This window comes from Molossus molossus, unplaced genomic scaffold (assembly GCF_014108415.1).
Source record: "Molossus molossus isolate mMolMol1 unplaced genomic scaffold, mMolMol1.p scaffold_m16_p_12, whole genome shotgun sequence".
Taxonomy (NCBI): domain Eukaryota; kingdom Metazoa; phylum Chordata; class Mammalia; order Chiroptera; family Molossidae; genus Molossus; species Molossus molossus.
This window is the reverse complement of record NW_023425347.1, coordinates 27,252,165-27,273,637: the sequence shown is the minus strand read 5'-3', so window position 1 is coordinate 27,273,637 and position 21,473 is coordinate 27,252,165. Positions and strand designations below refer to the sequence as shown.

Genomic DNA, 21,473 nt, shown 5'->3' with positions numbered 1-21,473 from the left:
CCACATAGCAGTGAGCTGCTCCCAAATTCCTGACCTACAGAAACTGTGAAATAATATTTGTTGTTTTGAGCTGCTAAGTTTTGTCATCATTTGTTACATAGCAATAGATAGATAACAATTAACCTATGTCCTCATTTTTTTGTTTATAGCTCTTATTTGTTTAATCAGGTTTATCAATAGATGAGTGGATAAAAAAGCTGTGGTACCTATACACAATGGAACACTATGCAGCCTTAAGAAAGAAAGATGTCTTATCCTTTGAAACGACATGAACGGACCTGGAGAGTATTATGCTAAGCGAAAGAAGCCAGTCAGAGAAAGACTAATACTACATGATCTCACTTATTTATGGAATGTAATGAACAAAATAAGCTGATGAACAAAATAGACCCAGAGACATAGTAGTAGGATACAGACTGACAAACCTCAGAAGCGGGGGATGGGGAGGAGGGAAGAGATGAACCAAAGAACTTATGCATAACCAATGGACATGGACAACAATGCTGGGGTGGGGGGCATAATCAGGAGGAGGGTGTCATTGGGGGAAAAAGAAGAAACATATGTAACAAAAATACATTAATTTAAATATATACATATATATATATATAGAGAGAGAGAGAGAGAGAGAGAGAGAGGGAGAGACATTGGACTATGGGGAAAATAATAAAGTCAGGTTTATTTACATAATTTATATGCAGTAAAATTCATCCTTTTCAGGTGTACAGTTTTATGAGTTTTGACAAATGTATATAGTCATATAATCTCCTCTACAATGAAGATATAGAATATTTCTATCTCATGCTTTTTTGTAACCAATCCCTTTCTCTACTCACAACCCCTGTGAACTGATCTGATTTTTATGCCTGCAGTTCGCCTTTTCCAAAATGTGATAAAAATGAAATCAAGCAACATGTAGCCTTTTGAGTTTGGCTTTTTTCATTTAACATGATGCTTTTGAGATTCATCCATACTGTTGCATATGTTATTCATTTGTTCCTTGTTATTGCTTAGTAGCTTCTCATTGTAAGATTGCACTAAACTTTGTTTATCCATTCACAACTGATGGACATTTGGGTTGCTTCCAGGTTTTGGCAATTAAAAATACAGCTGCTATATACATCAGCTTTAAGATGTTTCTGTGCATGTTTCCATTTTAATTTATATACCCAAGAGTGAGGTTTCTGGATCAAATGGATCACAGATCTAAATGTAAAACCTAAACCTATTAAACTTCAACGTTTTCCAATACAACTTTCTGTAATGATGGAAAATTTTTATTATCCTGCTGTTTTTTATTTATATTGTTGTTCAATACAATAGCCAGTAGACACATGTGGCTAGTGAAAACTTGAAATGTGAATGATGTCACTACGGAACTGAATTTTACTTTTAAATTTTTAAAATTGATTTTTATAGAGATGGAAAGAGAGAGACAGAGGAAAACATCAATTGGCTGCCTCCTGCATGCCCCCCACTGGGGATCAAGCCCACAACCCAGACATGGACCCAGTAGGATTCAAACTGGCAACACTTTGGTGCATGGGTTGACTCCCAACCAACTAAGCCACACTGTCCAGGGCAGGAACTAGATTTTTATTAAATTTAATTAGATTTTAATTAATTTAAATTCAAGTAGCCACATTTGACTAGTGCCTACCACATTAGAAAATGCACTTCTAGAAGAAAACACAGAAGAAAAATCTTTGTGATTTTGGTTTAAGCAAAGATTACTTAGGACAAAAAGCAAATGACAAACCACAAAAGAACAAGTTGTAAATTGGACTTCATCAAAATTAAAAATTATCTGCTCTTTGAAAGACACTCATGAGAAAATGAAAAGTCAAGCCACAGAGAGAAAATATTTGCAAAACACATATCTAATAAAGAACCCTCACAATTTAATAATAAGAAAATGAACAACCCAATTTTAAAAATAGGTAAAATATCTAAACAGACACTTCACCAGAGTTAGATAGCATATAAGTGCATGAAAAGATGAGCAGCATAGTTATTGACTACAGATATGAAAAATTAAAACTACAGTGAAATACCACCATACGTGTATTAGAATGCCTTTAAAAATACTGACAATGCCCGGTGCTGGAAAGGATGTGGAGCAGGTGAAACTCTCACATATTACCAAAAGAAATGCAAACTGTTCAGACATTTGAAAAATAATTCAGAGCTCTTTTAGTTTTAAATCCTCACCTGAGGATATTTTTTCATTGATTTTTATAGAGAGTGGAAGGGAGGAAGAGAGAGCAAGAGAGAGAAACATCGATGTGAGAGACACACATAAATGTGTTCCCTCCTACATGGCCCTGACCGGGGCTGGGGACCGAACTTGCAACCCAGGTATGTGCCCCTGGACTGGGAATCAAATCCACCACCCTTTGGTCCCTAGGCCAATGCTCTAACCACTGAGCAAAATTGGCCAGGGCCAGAGCTCTTTTTATTTATTTATTTATTTATTTATTTATTTACTTTCCTTTATTGATTTTAGAGAGAGATGAAGGGAGAGGGAGAAAGAGATAGAAACATCGATGAGAGAGAACATCGACTGGCCACCTCCTGCATGCCCCCCACAGGGGATTTGGCCCACAACCTGGGCATGTGCCCTGACCAGGAATTGAACCGGTAACCTCTTGATGCATGGGTCAATGCTCAAAAACTGAGCCACACCAGCCAGGCACAGAGCTCTTTTTAATTGGAGAGTTTATCAATTATATCACCAAGGACATTTTATAAATATCAGCCACTAATTATTTAACACCCAGGAAAAAGTGTCTCACTTTGCTCAGCACTCAGCTTTCCCCCTAACTTAACACTGTCTGCTCTGCAGAGCAGCATTCTGCACTCCTTGCATGCACTGAAATAAAGAATGGTGTTTTGCTGCCCTGGCTGGTTTGGCTCAGAGTGTCCCAGGTTCGGTTCCTGCTAAGGGCATGTACCTCAGTTGCAGTTTGTCCCCGGCTGCAGTTGGGGTCGTGTGGGTGGCAGCCACTCCATATGTCTCTCTCATGTCGATGTTTCTTTCTCTGTCCTCTCTCTTTCCTGCTCTATCTGAAGATAAATGAAAACAAAAAACAAAAAAAGGGGTCCTCAGGTGAGGATAAAAAAAAAAGAATGGTGTTTTGCACTGGCTGGGCAGCTCAGTTGGTTAGAGTGTCATCCCCATATGCCAGGGTTGTGGGTTCAATCCCCAGTCAGGGCACATACAAGAACCAACCAATTAATGCATAAATAAGTGGAACAACAAATCAATGTTTCTCTCTCTTTCTCTCCCCCAAATCAACGAATAAAATACAATTTTAAAAAAAGAATGGTGTTGCCCTGGCCAGTTTGGCTCAGTGGTTAGTACGCCGGCCTGGGTCCAGAGAGACCCAGGTTTGGTTCCCGCTAAGGGCACATACCTCGATTGCAATTTGTCCCCGGCCCAGGTTGGGTTGTGCGGGTGGCAGCCACTCGATGTGTCCCTTTCATGACGATGTTTCTCTCTCTCTCTCTCTCTCCCCCCCTCCCACTCTATCTGAAAACAAAATATGGAAAAATGTCCTCAGGTGAGGATAAAAAAAAAAAGAATGGTGTTTTATTTGTTCTTTTTAATGAGAAATACAATTTCTAGATCAGTTTTCCATTGGGATCTCCTCCTCCTCCTCCTCCCCCTCCTCCTCCTCCTCCTCCTCCTCTGTCTCTTTTGTTAATTCTCACCAGGCATGTACTCAGGAATTGAACCCAAGACCCTTCGGTGTGTAGGCCAAGGCTCTAACCACTGAGAACACCAGCCAAGGTCTAGGGACCTTAAAATGCAGGTTGTAACTGAGAGTTTTAGGATGGGGCTGGAGATTCTGCATTTCTAACAAGCTTCCAGATGTTACTGATGCTTGGTCCTGGAATCACACCTATTTGCCATAAAGCAAAATTCAGAGTCCAGTAAATATTTGTTTCATACTTTTCCAAGAGGATAGATGCACTTTCTCTTATTCAAGAAAGTTGATGAAACAGTACAAGGATAAAGGGGTTGATAACTGGAAATAATAACTCAGATATTCTTTCAGAATTAACCTATAAGGTGATACCATAAACTAGTTCTGGAAAGTTTAATGACAACTGCTCATTGGGTGTTACTGCTTTCTAGGCACTATGTTAAATACTCTACATTCCTTATTTCACTTATTCCTCACAGCAATCCATAAGAATGGTCGCTATCAGCCTCATCTTAAAGGTCAAGAATCTGAAGTTCAAGATGCTAAGACAGAGGTGATGAAGACTGGATTCTCAAGCCCTGTAGAATTACCTGCAATTTATGTACACACTCCAGTAACGATCACAGACTGGGTGCAGACAGGCATGCACAACTACATCTTGGAGCCATTGATGGAGAAGGGGCATCTGGACCATGAGCAGGTGGGCAGCATGGGCCTGGTGGAAATGCTGTGCCTCCAACCTGCTGGCCCTGGTGGGTGGTGGCAGCAGACCCAAGTTCTCAGCTATCTCAGTGCTGATCAGGGACGATGCCCGGGAGGGCAAGGACTCCAAGGACAAGCTGGTGCTGGAGTTCACCTTCATCAAACCAGTGCTGGCTGTGCGCAAGCCCCATGAGAAAATAGTGACTGTGCTGAGGAACCGCATCTATGTGTACTCCTTCCCCAACAATCCCCGAACGCTGTTAAGTTCGACACCGGGGACAACCCAAAGGGGCTCTGTGACCTCCGCCACAGCCTGGAGAAACTGCTAGTGTTTCCAGGACACAAGTGCGGGAGTCTGCAGCTTGTGAACCTGGCGAGCACAAAGCCCGGCACTTCATCTGCTCCATTTACCATAAACGCACATGAGAGCGACGTGGCCCGTGTGTCCCTAAACCAGCCAGACACCGTAGTGGCCTCGGCCTTCCGGAAGGACACCCTTATTCGTCTTTTGGACACACAGTCCAAGGAAAAACGGATGGAACTGGGCCGAGGCACTGACTCCGTCACACTCTACTGCATCACCTTCAGCCAGGACCCCTCCTTCCTGTGCGCTTCCAGTGACAAGGCCTCGGTCATACCTTCGCTCTCCGGGACACCGCCTCGACCGCCGCTCTGCGCAGGCTCGCCTGGGCCAGGCCAGGCTTGTGATCGGCCAGTCCGTGGCCTCTCAGTGGAGCCTGGCGAGTCCCCGGTGCCTGCCGAGCCAGCCTGCGTCTGCACCTTCGGTGGCAGCCCGTCTAAGGACGTCAGCTCTATTGCCATCTGTGTAGACGGGATCTTCCACCGATACGGCTTCCCTCCTGATGGAAACTGCAACAGAGGCTTTCGATGTGTACCCTACATCTCTGACGATGATGACTTTTCAGGCGCCTGTGGGTTGTGCTAGGGACCTGCAGTGGCAAAGTGCAAGGCATTTATGGGGGTGGGCGTGCTGGAAGCAACCAGCCAGAAGCACTATGGGGCAGGTGCCCACTTTCCACCCCGCAAAGCCATGCCTAACAGCTCATTTCTCCCAAGCACTTCTTGATGATTGTGTCCTTAAGGACTGTGTGCCCACAGGGCCAGGCCAGGGACCCAGAGGGGCAGCATATGCTCTGGGGCTCCCAACTTGGAGAGGAGTACTAGGGACCCAGAGGAAGTGCCCTAATCCAACCTGTGGGGATTTAAAAAAACTTCCCAGAAAGAGCCAATCTCTGATATGATGAATTTGACTAAAAAGGCCTAAATAGTAAAAAAAAGAAAAGAATATGCCATTGCCTCCCTCACACCCACCATCCATCCACCAAAAGACTGTGTCCCCATCACTCCAGACTGCTGTCTAATGTAGCCTTTTCCTCACAGCTTTGCTTTCCTCCCGATGTGCAAACACCTGCACTCCCCCTTTTGTGTCAATTTGATTTCTCAAGTGCTGGCTATGTGCGTTGCTGCTGTATTAGACGCAGCCGTGTTATATGCAGGTGGGCTGACGGGCTGAGGGAGGTGAGAGCCACGCACACTGGATGCTGTGTGTGGGAGCCGTGTTAGGGCAGGGCCGTTCTTTGTGCCAGCCACTTCCCTGGCCTCACACTCGAACCTAAAGAACCTGAGAAGCTGTCCAGATCAGACCTTGCCCTCTTGCTTTTCTCCACGAAGGGCCCAAGACGGGTATGTGGTGACTTTACGTTGGCCTGTTTTTGTGGAAACAGGCTGGAGCTGGGAAATACAGAATCTAGTGGGGCTGGGACTTCACACAATTTCTAAATTGTGTGTCGATGTCTCTTGTAGTTTTGCAGTCTCGATGTCTATTTTCTTGTTGTTCTCCCTGTGTTTAGAATAAACGCCTTAGGCCCTGGCTGGTTTGGCTCAGCGGTAAGAGCGTTGGTCTGCGGTCCGGAGAGACCCGGGTTCAGTTCCCGCTAAGGGCATGTACCTCGGTTGCAGTTTGTCCCCGGCCCTGGTTGGTCGAGCGGGTGGCAGCCACTCGATGTGTCCCTTTCACGTTGATGTTTCTCTCTCTCCCTCCCACTCTATCTGTAAAAAAAAAAAAAAAAATAGAATAAACGCCTTAGAAAGTTTGTTTTTTTCCTAGTGTGACAAAATCAATCAATCAATCAAAGACAGAGAGCACAGGCGTTTATGTCCATATTTGTATTTGTAACAGAGGCTTAAAGAAGACAGTCCACCCCTGAGGGCCAGCATGATAATCAGTCAAGTTAGTGACCCTGAGAGGATATAAAGGCAGAGGGAGGCTCTCCTTCCAGAGGTAAAGGGTGGGATATCTGAATTTCACTTAGGGAAGGAGGCAGCACTACCCTGCCAGGGTATGCACTGCTGACTCTTTTTATCACCTACTTGGTTATCCCAGGGAAACCTCCATAAATAGTGCGCGTTATTGATCTTTTTCTGCTTATTTTTTGTTTCATGCTGCTAGGCACTCATAAGCAGTAAGAACGAGAAAGGAATTTGCTTCTTCATTTTAGTAAAGATAGCCAAGCCATTATCCTATGAGTTCTGGGCTGCTTTTCCTGTGAAGTTGTTCCTTCATTCATTTCATATATATTTAATTAATTAATTAATTAATTAATTGAGCATCTACTATCAGGCACTGTGAGGTGCTGGAAATATCATAGTGAGAAACAAACAAAAGGGTCACCTTCCGGAGCTTATGGTGGAAGAGAGAAAATTTAATCAAGGAAACAGAAATATATTTGATATTTGACTGGGAAAACTGCTATGGTGCTGTAAGAACCTGCATCAGGGACAAAGGACCTCACTTAGTGGGAATAGGGTGGTCAGAGAAGGCGTCCTTGAGGAAGTGACCAATGAGCTGAGACTGGAAGGATGAGAGGAGTTATTATGGAGAAAATGGGAAAAGAATATTCCAGGAAGAGGGGACAGCTTTTGCTTTGGAAGGACAAGGACATAAAAAATTAAGCTAGACTTGCTTGAAAGATGGAAAGAATGGTGGCTGATGCTTCAAGAAGAGGATGTAGACTGACACTTGTGAGGAAGACTCAGCTCTTCCGAGCCCAGAAGAAACGAAGAGGTTGAAGAGGGATGTGGTGGGTAGCTGTGGGTGGTGGACTCCTGGACCTTGATGGAATGCAACACCTCAGAGGTGGCCCAACTGTGAAGGACAGACAATAGGGCAATAAAACAAAAGAACACACAGCTAAAGTACTGTGAAAACTTGTAGTTAAAAAATTTCCCACTTGGTAGACCTTGCCCTGGACCCTAAGAGGATTACAGCAACTATATAGGAGGGAAGGAGATGGGCATCAGCCAGAGCTGACCACTATATTATGCAAACAGAACTGCTTACCCCTCAGGCATAATGGCTAACTGTAGATATCCTCTTCTGCACATGCTTGCTTGCTCGCAGACCCTTAGCCCAATTTCTTAACAGGGGCTAAGACAACTATATAAGCAACCCTCCTCCTGAACTCGGGGCTGCTCTCTCCTCTGCGTAGGATGGAACAGTGGCCACGCGGCTAATAAAGCTCTCTTAATTTGAACCCAGTTCGGAGTCTGAGCCTGGTCTATCTCATTGGTCTACAACACAACTTGTGGGTGGTAACAGTGGGCCACATATTGGTCCTTCAGACCATAGAAGGTTGCAGTGAGGGCACTGGGCCTCCCCCACTCCCTGCCCCCCCCCAGTATTTGAATGAAGGAAAGGGTTAACACTTGATGGTTAATATCATATGTACAAAAAAAAGCAATGGAACAATAATACTTTAATAAGAGGCAGTATATGTGAGGTGTCAGGCCGAGTTCAAATCCCAAACTCTACCATTCAAGAGCTTTTCTGTGTGGGCACGGAACTTCGTGGGCCTTAGTTTCCCCACTTGTAAAGTAGGGGTAACAAAATCTGTTTTATCAAATGGTGGATAATTTAATTAATTGGTTAAGACATGTTAAGTTTTTGGAAGTGTCTGGCACAAAGTAAGTTCCACATACATATTAGGGAGGAAAATAGCTGCCAGTATGTGTGAGGTCCTCCTCCAATTTTCTTGGACTCTGTAAGCTCCTGAGGGGCCTAGGGGGGTAGGGGCAAGAGGGGTTCCAAAGTGGGCTGAATTTCCAGCCAAACTGTGGGAAGTGGTTGAAGTTTGGGGAAACAAATGTTAATGTAACATTTTTTGCACCCAAGTTCTCAGACCACCGCTCTTTCGGATCCACTGGCAGGCCCCAAAGCAATTCCGTTCAGGCTAGCCAGAATCAAATAAAAAGAAAGAAGTCCGATTTTAGGAGTCGCCGAGTCCTAGAGGTCCTGAAACGGTTTCCCTCGGACGCCCGGGTAAGAATCTCAGCACCAGCACGCAGGTTTGGTGGGCTACCTGGGACCCCAGTGAACCACCATGGGAAAATGAATGTCTCGGAAAGCCACATTTCAAATGCCCTGTCCTGATCTGTGCGATCCAGATGCAGGCCCCCCTGGAAAGTAGGTAGTGATTCACGACATATCTGGGAAGCTCACAGAGACAAGGTAAGGCGCTGCCCCCTCCCCCGCTCCGCCGTCTCCCAAAGAGAGAAAAGTAAAGAAACAGATGTTAATGATGAACAAGACCAGGACCGGCGCCCCGCTCGGGAGCCCGACCAGCTCTGAGTCTCCGGCAGGGGTCGCTGCAGCCCGGGCCGCTCCGCCCCGCCCCGCCCCACGGCCTCCGCGCTCGCCCCCGCGCCTGGGGCGCTGCCGCCGCCCTTGCAGCCTCCCGCAGGTGCGTCTCCGCCTGGGCTGGGGTCTCCACCGCCCCCAGCTGCCGCCGGGGGTCCCCGCCGACCACGCGCTCCGCCGGGCTGCGCCCTACGGCAGGTGCGGACCCGGGCGGGGCGGGGCGCGCATGCGCGGCCCAGGCTCTTCCCCGGAGTTCCGGGGCTCCCGGCGTCGGCGGTTGGGCTGGGGGCAGGCGGGTGCGGGGAGCGGAGCGGGCCCGGCCTCTGCGGGACGGCCCTAGGACCCCCGGCCGGCAGCAGCACGTGCAGAGGCGCGAGGCCCGGTGCCCTCCGGCCCAGCACGGGGGCAGCTGCAGCCGGAGAAGCGAGGGAGAGGGCAGGAACCCCCGGAGCAGGGGGCCTGGTGGCCGCCGAGAAGGGGCAGCCCCGGGAGGGCTCCAAGCAGGGCACGCGGCCCGGGCGGCAGATGAGGGCGGCCTGGGGCGGCGTGGTGGCGGCGGGCGCGGGAGGAGGGGTCGGATTCGGGACGCGGTTTACAGGTGCCGCCGTCAGGACCCGCAGCGGCCTGGCTGTGGGGTGTGGGATGAGAGAGAGAAGCCAGGGCAAGGAGGGTGGTGCCCCAGGCCTTGCGGGTCGAGGGTGCCGGGCACGTTCCGGAGCCCAGGCCGGGCGGTGAGTGGGAACGGCCTTTCGGACCGTGGAGGGGCAGTGCTGCCTGGAGCCCTGGCAGGATGGGCATCAGAGAACGAGGTGGAAAGTCAGGCGAGGGTGTCCACTGGAAGCAGCAGGAGTTTCCCCAGAGGAAAGATCATCAAATGGGTCGGAGGCTGGACGGAATCAAGGTTGCAAGGTGGATGGAGGTTGCTTGTGACCTTGACCAGAGCACGTGGCAGAGGGAGGGGAATGAGCCAGTGTTGAAAGAGGACTGGTGCGTTGCATTGGTTTAGCTCATAGATGTTCAGAAGTATTTATTGAACACCTACGTCAGTTTTTGGAGTTCCTTTGCTGTGTACTTATCATGTACTTTAATATTGTTTGGTAATTTTTTTTCTCTTGCATTTCTGATATAACTTTTCATTTATTATATTTTTCAGAATTAGTAGGTTGCCCTTTTTTTTTTTTCAGAGAACATACAGACTTTTTTCTTCTAATTCTGTAGGTGAGTTTCAGGCTTTACAAGAAAGCCTGGTTAAACAGGAGACTGCTGTTCACCTAGACTAATATCGGTGTTTGGGAACCTGTACTGCCCCCAGGAAGCTCCCACAGACTGGTGTGATGAATGAGTTTATTTCCTCCCCTGAGGCTTGTCTTCCCACTCGAAAGAGAAAATCAAGGCAGAATAACTGGTAGTTTCGCCCAGAGGAGTTTTCCCCCCGGGGGTTTTCTGAAGGGGATTGAGTTCTCCACTGCTCCCTGGCCTTTCCCTTTTCTTCCAGGAACTTGCTCTTACATTGAACAGGGTTGTGAGCATGTGGAAGGTAGAACCCGCCGCTGCCCACTCCGACTCCCCCAGGAAAGCAGAGCTCTGTTGGCACACAGACAGCGCTTCCAGTAAATACTTTGTGGTAGCATCTTTAAAATAGCCTAATGTTCTCAGCATTTCCGATCTTGGCAATACATTTCAGGTGGCTCTGTCCAAAAAGTTGTGAACATTTTTCTTTCATTCTGTACTTTGTTTTCACATTTTCCGAGAGACTTGCAGAACATCTTGTAAATTAACGGGAAATTTAACAACAATTTCCACATTCATTAAAAAAAAAGTGAAATGTTGACTAATAGACAGTAGAATGAGTTTTGTAATGGAAGACCAATATTTTCTCACCGATTCATTACATCAGCTAGACATGGAAAACTTAGATTTCACTAATAATTAGTATGATAAAATTTTGAAATAAAAATACACATTCAGAAAGAGCACTTAAAATTTTATACAACCCATGAGTGTGTGTATGCATGCATATATATATATAATACATATGTTTGTAATTAAACATAATTCACATGAGAACTAAAGCTATCTTTCTATGAAATACTTGTTGGATTGCATTGTCTAGGCAAGGAATCTAGAAGCTAGTGATTTTAGGAAATGTTGAAACATAAGCAAGTAAAACGGTTTTCTATTTTATTACCAAGTTCCATGTTATGGTGAAAGTTATTATTACTTAATAATAAAAACATTTGAGTAGAAAAAAATGGATGAAAAATTAGTAACATTTTCCCAGATAATACAAGTCCTAGTCTTGTCAATTCTACCATGAAAAATTCCTTAATATTCCCAAATTCTTGACAACTCTGTAATTAGCAATAAATTCAACACTCATGTTCAGAATAGAATGAAGATTTGTCTTCGTTGCACAGCAATCCAGCAGATGACCCATCCTTGAGATCCCCATGTAGAAGAGCTATACTTACAGCAGCATAGTCAGCTGCTTATGTTCCTGCCTCTGTTGAGGTAAGAGCGTCCATACCTGTAGTGAAATTTTATAAGAATTCATTGGAGCCCAAACTGACGACATGGCCAGAAAGTAAGTTCTCAAATTCTCCAGAGAATGAGTTTGGCAGTTTCTTTTTTAAAAAAAATTTATTGATTGATTTTAGAGAGAGAGGAAGGGAGAAAAAAGAGAAAAACATCATTGGTTGCCTCCCATATGCACCCTGACTGGGGATCGAACCTAAAACGATGCTCCAACCAACTGAGCCACCTGGCCAGGGCTGCAGTTTCTTTTATGCCTAGAAATTAAGAAGGGAGCTAAGGAAGATTGCATAAACAAGATTATGTCCTCTCTAGAGGGTGATTACGCATATTTCAAAGGTGTGAACCTAGATGCACAAAAACAACAGGGCTTACATAAGACAGAAATAAACCTTTTACTGAATAGTTATGTCTGAGGTGTGACTACCTATCATGACCAGCCCAGTTAGGAATTTATGGTGATCAGATCACCCTGTGAGTATACTTTCCTAGAACCCCCCTTTTCATCCACACCTCTGTTGATTGGATTGTAAATCTTTTAAGTTTTTAAAAATTCTTAATGACTTTTAAAATTCTACCTTCAGCCCTGGCTGGTATTGCTTAATGGTTAGAGTGCTGGCCCTCAAATTGAAGGGTTACAGGTTTGATTCCGGTCAAGGGCACATACCTGGGTCGCAGGTTTGATCTCTGGGCCCGGACGGGGTTGTTTGGGAGGCAGTCAATTGATACTGCTCTCTCACATCGATGTTTCTCTCTCTCCCTTCCTTTCACTCTATCTAAAAATCAATGGGAAAATATCCTCAGGTAAGGATTAACAAAAAATAAAATAAAATCCTACCCTTGTGTCTGAGAAAAAATATGACAGTTTATTCAGGAGTTATCCAGAATTCTTTGACCGTAAATAGGAATGTTTGCTAACATTTAAAATCAACAGAAGAAGAAAAAAATTTTCTTGATCAAATTGATGTCTCCTAGTTAAAATATTGGAAAGCAACAGTGGAATCAAACATCGTTGAGAGAAATAACTAAAGATATATATTAAGCTCAAAATGATAGCACAAATAACCATATAACATGCAAGGAGCTTTTAGTACAGTTAGATAGTATTGGTTACAGTTTTCAATATGTGCCAGTTTAATAATATCGTCTGACAATATCTTAAAGTCTCAAATAGATCTGAGTAAAACCCCGTTTCTTGATAATTATTGAAGCTAGGTGATGGGAAAATAACTTCTACTTTTGTATATGTTTACATTTTCCCATAATTAAAAAAAAAAAAACTATAATAACACCTCACTTGTCCATTACTGAGGTATTCCAGATTAGTTTTTCCAAACAAATTAAAGTTTGTCAAAAGCTTATCATGCCAACCTATTTTCCCCTATGCGTCCTTTAAATAGAGCACTGGTGTGATTTTCATGATGGTCAGGCATTCCCGCTGTCAGGCTACAAGCTGCTCACCAGAGTGATCCCCCTGGGCTGCCGTGGCATCTGAGTCTGCCCGCCTCCAGTTGGCCATCAGTCTGCCAAGGGCCTATTTTGGACCTGCATTCTCTGAGGAAATGACTCCAGGTGGCCAGGGGGTCTTGTCCCTTGAGGTGCTCTGGAAACCAACACTACCCATTTTTCTCTTTTTCAGTATTCCAACCTTCTTGTCCAGTTTTTTGTTGTTGTTTTGTTTCTATTACAGCAGAGACAGGTTACAATGAAAATTTGTTGACATGCTTACTTCTTGTCGTTATTAAGTGAGGTTTATTGAAATACAATTTATGTACTGTAAACTTCACCCTTTTTGATTATAAAGTTCTATGAGTTTTGGCCCTGGCGAGTTTGGCTCAGCAGTTAGAGTGTCGGCCTGCGGTCCAGAGACCTGGGTTCGGTTCCGGCTAAGGGCGTGTACCTCGGTTGTAGTTTGTCCCCGGCCCTGGTTGGGTTGTGCAGGAGGCAGCCACTCGACGTTTCCCTTTCACATGTTTCTCTCTCTCTCTCTCCCTCCATTCTATCTGAACAAAAAATGGAAAAATGTCCTCAGGTGAGGATAAAAAAAAAAAAAAAGTTCTATGAGTTTTGAAAAACCACCACACAATAAAGACATAGACTTTTTCATTGCGTTACAAAAATTCCCTGGCCCTCCTTACCTCCTCCCTCTCCCAGACCCTACAAACTACCAATGTGATTTCTGTACCTACAGTTCTGCCCTTTCAGAATATCAAATAAATGGGAAGCATTTGAGTTCTTCCTCCCGGCATATGTTATCAATTTGGCTCAAATAAACTCTTATGTTTATTCTCTACAAGTTTGAATGTTCCTTACCTTGACAGTGTAAGTTGGAAAGGACATTGTGATGAAGTTGACAGAAAGGTGCAAATGTGAACGTGGTTAGAAAAGACTTCTGTAAGAAAATGATATTTAAGCTGAGACGTAATGCACGGAAAGGGCCAAGGGAAGGGTATAATGGCAGAAAGAGCCAGGTGCAGAGGGCCTGAGCAGAGACAAAGTAAGGTGTGGTAGGCAACAAATTGAATGCAGAAACGGATGTGAGAAGTGAGTAATCCCCTATTTAACCAGACCTTAAAGGAATTTGCGGAAATGTAACCAGTAACACTCCTTTAAGTACATTTTTGTTATCATTGAAAATATAGTTCTTTTTCAATAAAAATATGTACTGGGTTAAAAAAAAAATCATATAAACAGTCTCAAACAGTATGCAGCCTTTTGAGTCTGGCTTCTTTCACTTAGCACAGTACTTTTATTTATTTTTTTAAAGAAAACTATTTTGAAATACTTTTAGGTTTACAGAAATGTTACAAATATAGTACACAGTGTTTCCATATACTATTTACCCAATTTCCCCTATGGTTAACATCTGATGTAATCACAGTACAATGATGTGAACTAGGACATTTACTTCAATACAGTACTATTAACTAATTTTCAGACTTCATTCAAATTCTGCCAATTCTCCCACTAATGATCCTTTTCATGTCTTGAATCCAATCTAAGATATCACACTGTATTTAGTTGTCCTGTCTCTTTAATTAATTAATTTATTTTTTTTATCCTCACACGAGGACATTTTTTCATTTTTTGTTCAGGTAGAGTGGGAGGGAGAGAGAGGAACAGAGAGAGAGAAACATCGATGTGAAAGGAACACATCGAGTGGTTGCCACCTGCACAACCGACCAGGGCCGGGGACAAACTGCAACCGAGGTACGTGCCCTTAGCGGGAACCGAACCCGGGTCTCTCAGGACCGCAGGCTGATGCTCTAACCGCTGAGCCAAACCGGCCAGGGCTGTCCTGTCTCTTTAGTATCCAACCTGGGACAAGTCTTCTGTCTTTTCTTTCATAACCTCGATAACATTTTTTAAGAGTACTGGCCAATTTTGCTGTAGAACTCCCTCTCAGTTGGGGTTTGTCTGCTGTTTTCTTTTCTTTCTTAATATTTTTATTGACTTTTAGAGAAAGAGGAAGGAAGTGGGAGAGAGAGATAGAAACACTGATGAGAGAAATATCTATCAGCTGCCTCCTGCACACCTCCTACTGGGGTCAAACCCACAACCCAGGCATGTGCCCTGATCCAGAATTGAACCAGCGACCTCTTGGTATATGGGATGATGCTCAACCGAACTACTCCAGCCTGGTTGTCTGATGTTTTCTTATAATTAAATTGAGCATATGCATTTTTTGTGGAAAATGCAATGCAAATGATGTTTTGCCCTCCTCACTGTATCCTATCAGGAGGTACATGATGTCAGTATGTCTTATTCCTGGGGATTAATTTTGACCACCTGGTAAAGGTAGTGTCTGCTAAATTTTTCCACTGCTGGTTACTATTGCATTATACTTGAACAATTCATCCATGTTGCTTTACGTACTAGCAGTTGGTTCTTGTATTGCTGAACAGTATCTCATTGTATGGATGGACCACAATTTGTTTACCCATTTATAAGTTGATGGACGTTTGATTTGCTTTCCGTTTTTGGCCTGGCACTATCTCATAGGCCTTGGTGTTCTCCTGTTGAACATAAATAATTTCACAAAACACCAACATCAAACAGGACTGCTCTGTGACCATGGTGAATTGGGACAAAAATAAGACAGCTCCATAATGTCTAAAGCTAGACAAAAACAAGAACATGTCTAAACCACAAAAATGACAAGACGTCCTCCTAGCCCAACTAATGCCAGGGCCTGCTGTTTACTGACTAACCACAGCTCTAGCCTCACTTCAGTCCTTTCACCTTTTAAATAAGATTCACTAAAATATTCAGTCAAGGTATCCTGATTCCTCACAGCCTCCAGTCCAGAATAAAGCCTCACTTCTTTGAACCCTTTCCGACCTTAGCTAACATGAGCCTAAATCCTGTAAGAAATCCTTTCTGACACTGTTACTGAGACGTCCTGCAGTTGTTCATGGTTGCTTCTCTCTCCTTGCAACTCGCTCAACTACAGTGTGTTCCTGGTCTGTCACTGCAAAGCAAACAATATATAAACACACATACTGAAAATCCTCGCTTCCACTCTTGTCTCCATTCATCCTATTTCCCATCCCACCCTCAATATTTTTTTCTAATTTCTTGAGAATTCTTCCATTAAAAAAAAAATGTAAATGGAAACAGTACTATAAGTATATACTCTTATCCCCTTTCCTTTTCCTCACACAACACTATTCGTACCTGACTTTCCCCCACAACATTATATTTTGGAGATCGCTATCAAATTAGAAGGTCCTTATTTTGAGTTTTTTAAAACATGTGAAATCTGAACATTGGAATGACATATGAAATTAAATAATCTGATTTGGCACTAACAGGTTTTTGAGCCTCATCTTTCAGATATTTATCTTTAACCTCTGTGACTATCTTCTGCTCTGCTGATACCAACCCTCACTTCTAAAGCCAGTCAACTGTTTGCTTATAAATATGGAATCAACCAACAAATCACATTTAATTACTTTGTTCATTTGTGTTTTTTAAAATTGTAGTGAAATACACATAACATTTACCACCTTAACCATTTTTAAGGGTATAGTTCAATAGCGTTAAGTACATCCACGTTGTGTAAACCGTCTAGAACTCTATCTTGTGCAAAACTAAAACCCTGTACTCATTTTCACAATTTAAAAACTATTTTATAGTTCACATACAGTGAAATTAACCCTTTTTTAGTGCTAAGTTTTATGGATTTTGACAGATACAATTATGTAACTACCATCATAATCAAGATTTAGAACAATTCCATTACCTTAAAAAGCCCTCATGGCCCTTTGTGTATTCAGTCTTTCCTGCTCAAGCAACCACTGATATGTTTTCTGTCCCCACAGTTTTGTCTATTCCAGAATGTCATGTAAGTGGAATCATACATGCATTCTTTTATATAGCAACCATGAAGCATATTGTGAATGTGCCGTTGTTCATTGAACTCATCCCCTACAGGTAGACATATAGGTTGTTTCTAGTCACAGTGGTCTAAAGAACAACCCTGTAGACATGTCATTTTGGATGTGTGTAAGTCTGATTGTTGTAAAAATGTCCAGACTTGGGATTTCTAGGTCACAGAGAAAATGCATTTATAATTTGATAGATTGTTCTCCAAAGGGAGTGTAAAGTTTTGGGAAATATTTTATTTTTTCTATTTTTCCTATGTCCACAGAACTTTAATCCTCAGCTCTTCCAATGATTTGACCTGATAGGTGAAAGTCAGCTCTGCCAATTACCATTTTGATGTCATTGATCCAAATATTGTCTTTCTCCGTGTCTTCTTTTCTTTTATAAAATTTCTCAGGGATAGATAAAGATTTACTAAATGTGCTTTAAGGCACAAGTTTCTTTGACATGATGTCATCTTTATCCTATTTGTTGTCATAATAAATATCTTTTATGCTTATTTCAATTATCAGAATTTACATTCTCATAGAAACAGTATTTTAACAAAAAACTTGAGAGATTGGTGGTTTTCACACCTTTTTAAAAGCAGCTGAACCTGTTTTTCAAATTAATTCTCACATCTGATTCAATCTTCTAAGACAGTGGTTTTCAAACTTGAGCATTCATCAGAATCACCCGGACACAGATGTGGGCCCCACCCCCAAAGTGTCTGATTTGTGAGCCTGCGGTGGAGCCAATAACTGCATTTCTAACAAAATCTCAGGTGCTGCTGTTGCTGCTGGTCTAGGTGCTCTTGAGAACAAATTGAAAACAGCTGGTTTAGAGGCAGAATACCATGAAGATCTGACACTAAAGATTTTTGTTAAGGACCTTCTTAACTTGTATATATATACACACATATATTTGTGAAATACAAGCATTTTCTGATTGTTTCTATTTGTTTTTGTGATTTTTCTGAAGTCCATCTCAAGAATTAGTATTGTAAGGAAAACCTGATGGGACCTCTCCAGATTGCCCCCAGCCGATTCATTTCCCAACTATATTGTGGATTGAAGTCTCCAGCAGCCTCAAAAACCAAGATTTGCCTAACAATGGCTCGTCCAAGTTCAAGTAGGTCTTTCTCAGTGTGCTATCTTCTCATCTCCAGTGGAAATTCAAGTACCTGAAAGTGCCTACACTTCAAGGGGAATGTTTATATTAAAGTGGGTGCTGGGCAAGATTTTGGAGAAGGCCACTCTGTCCTTTTCTCCTTAGGCAAGCCCCTTCCAGGACAGGTCAGAGATGATATCTAATGGTCAAGGTAAGTCCATTTTTAGACATTATGCTGCTTCTCCCAGAGTATTTGCATTTAAGCCTTTCCACATGATTTGTATTCTAAACCCTTCACCTCTCTGCATGAGAGAAAATCTCGTGATTATCTTACAGGGTAATGTGGGATTATGTTCTTTACTGGACAGAAATTATGTGTATCCCTATAATCAAATGCATGTTTGGCTGCCTGCTGCAATGAAAGCCAAACTTGTGAGACAGGGCTGATGAGAAGGAAAGAGGTTTATTCAAGTGCTGGCAACCCGAGAAGATAGGGGACTCTTGTCCCAAAGCCCAACTTAACATCTCAGTACAGGCAGAGGTTTTTATCAGGAGGGAAAGGGAAAGCAGAACAAAGAAATCAAGATGCTGAAAGTTTTCTACATGTAAGTCAGCACAATCCATTTTGATGATTATCTTGAAACCGGTCAAACTGAGGTCCAGTTTTTATGGTTGGGAATCAGCAAGTGTCCTGGAGTCAGAATGTCTGGTGGTGGAGTCAGCCTCCTTCCCCAAAGTTAGTTTCTGTAATATGCTCAAAAGGCTGTTAGTGATTTATGGAAGGCATGACAAACTGGGCCTTTGTTTTAAGGCACATGTCCTCATCCCTGATTTAGGGAGAAGCATTGTTCATTATAGTTTATTTAATCAAGAAGGTTATTGTGCTGGTTAGCATAAGATTTTATATATCCTCTCTATCTGACAAAAGCCTAAAAGTTAACATAGCTGGGCCCTTACTCTACAGTAGGTATAGGGTCTAATAGATTTATATAGTAAATTATCCTTAGGTGGGTCTGTTAAACATGCTTCAGTGTGGCATTGAAAGGCCAAGCTGAACTCTTTTGGCCTCATTTTCAACTTCTGGATAACTTTTTTGAATACTGCGAGTCTGCTGAATCGTAACAATGTCTCCTTCCATTTTGCCCAATCTCAGTAACAATAAAGAACCCAAAGAACCCAGTTCCACTCAGTTGCCCAACCCCTTGGTGTTCCCAGCTGTGCAGGACAGGCTGCTAGAGGCTGTGGCAGGACCCAGAAGTGTGTGCCTGAATAAAATGGGCCACGTGGCTCTGAAACTGCAAAATATGTGGTGTGTTTTTCTTTAGCAGTTAGGAAATGTCTCTTTTAAATAAGATTTTACACTGCTGTAACATCATTATATCTTACATTCTGTTTTCCAAGAACCAACCCTGAGATGACTTTTTTATTTCTTTCTAGAAGTTGCTTTAAGTGGTACCTTAAGAGAAGTCACTATGACCTGGAAATCTATTCATCAGAAGGATGACAGACTTTACATTTAGGGTAGAAAACACCTTTATAGCAGGCAGGGGCAAGTTTTATGGATGAACTTTGAAGTCCTTAAGTATGTTTTTTGGGTTCAACCCAGGAGTCATACATATAGTTCCTAGGAAAAGATCTGTACATTTTCTTAGTTAGCATCTTGTTCTTTCAGGGGATAGATCCGACTACAAACTCGGATCCACTCAGACTGGGTTTAATTTTTCAGAAATCTTCCTCGTTGGAAAGCTTTAGTAGATTTTATTTTTTAAAATATTTGTATGGATTTTTTTTAGAGAGGAAAGGAGAGGGACAGAGAGAGAAATATCAATGTGAGAGCAGAACATCATGCACGCCCCCTACTGGGGATCGAGCCCACAACCTGAGCATGTGTCCTGACTGGGAATTGAACTGGCAACCTTTTGGTGCATGGACAACACCCAACCATCTGAGCCACACTGGCCAGAGCTAGTAGGCCTTACTTCTAACACCAGTCTATTTCTGAAAGGGACGTGCATGTAGGCAGAGTATCAGCATGGCAAGCAGGTAGTTGGGCTGGTTTTACCTAAAGGCAACAGTGCGCCTGAACCATCTTCATTCCCTTGAGCCTTGCTGCAGGGAACATATTCCCAGAGAGCTCCAGGAATGTGGCTGGAAGGGAACTGGAGCATGCGCCTCTTTGTTTCTGAGAGTCTGCTTTGACTCTCTGTTCATTCTTACCAGTTGTCAGACAGGAAGGGAAAGGGAGGGGAGATGGAGCCTTTTAAAAATTATCTATCCTGCCTGGGCCATAGAGGTGGTTCTGGGCTTAGGAGGGGGAGGATGTGCTATCCTTGCCTAGAGGAAGCCAACAAGTATGAGAAACCAGTAGGATCCTCCTTACCAGCTTGGGGAACAAAATGAAGTCACATTCCCTTTAATAATTCATGTTTATTATCTCTGAGCCCCCACCCCACTGTTTTTCTTCCTTTTCTCCATTCTGCCTGTCACCGGTTCCCTCCACATAGAATGTGCTTATTCATTCCAAAGGTTGACCTTGGTTGTCGTTGCCTCTGGAGGAGACCAGAAAGTCTACTCCATCAGCTGTGGAACTCACTTCCACGTTTGCTGAACTTCCCAGTGCTTTAGCTCAGGCTGGCCACTCCCAGATGTCTGCATAGCGGCCCAGGCCAGCCACAGGCAGTGCTGATCTGGCACTTGCTTCTGCAGGTGGAGGGCAGAGAGGGAGTCCTTGTCCCTGAAGCTTATGCTCAGCTCTGTAGGGCTTACACCTGGCCTGCTGAGGCCACAGCACGTGCCCCTTGCGAGAGGGCCTCAGAGCCGCGTGTCTGCGAGAGAAGGGTGTTGTTCTCTGCTATAAGCCGGGCCCTGACCTGATCTCTGCCACACGAGACACAGTGGCACTTCCAAATCTGGCTCCTTGTTCTTATCCTGGGATGAAGACATTTGTTTCAGGGGCAAACTGTGTAAAGTGCTTGGAACAGAGCCAGGGTGCAGTCAGCCCTCACTAAATGATGGCTGCTGCCCCTGTTGGTCTGAGATCAGGGGAGAATGCCTGGAGGTGCAGAGCAAGGCCTTTGATCTGGGGGTCAGGGCATGGTCTGTGCCCATGAATACCTGCTGCTGTGTTATTCTCTCTGTTCAATTCTCCTCTGTTAACTTAAGTCTCTGATGACGACCTGTTGAAAAGTCCAACTCTTATTTGAGCTGTAAAGGAGAAAGTCATGTGTCCAGGTTTAGAGTACAGCATTTGTTCACAGGAGAGGGGGCCCTCGACCTCGCCTTTGGTAGCAATGCTGAGAGAAGCAGCTAGAATTAGCAAGATCTGCAAAGGGAAGAGGACTTGGGGAGGAAAGGAAAGCTTTGGGGTCCAGTGGGCCTGTGGTCAGTACACACACACA

General features: G+C 43.7%; 1 protein-coding gene and 1 pseudogene across 4 annotated transcripts in view; both read left to right on the top strand.

The window, feature by feature from the left end:
- The first annotated feature begins 4,143 nt into the window (after window positions 1-4,143).
- On the top strand, window positions 4,144-5,355 carry LOC118626249 (annotated as a pseudogene).
- A 3,753-nt stretch (window positions 5,356-9,108) lies between these two features.
- The window catches only part of SIRT5 (sirtuin 5), a 37,863-nt gene continuing 25,498 nt past the window's right edge, over window positions 9,109-21,473 (top strand). Inside the window, exons 1-2 of one of the 4 annotated variants that reach the window (XM_036257124.1) lie at window positions 9,109-9,169; window positions 17,947-18,096. In XM_036257124.1, the coding sequence (XP_036113017.1) occupies window positions 17,982-18,096 (115 nt within the window). In that variant the 5' untranslated portion in view covers window positions 9,109-9,169; window positions 17,947-17,981. Of the gene's footprint in view, window positions 9,170-9,751; window positions 10,691-17,946; window positions 18,097-18,240; window positions 18,287-21,473 lie in introns of those variants that run through there. The other 3 variants (XM_036257125.1, XM_036257126.1, XM_036257127.1) reach the window with 3 other exon arrangements.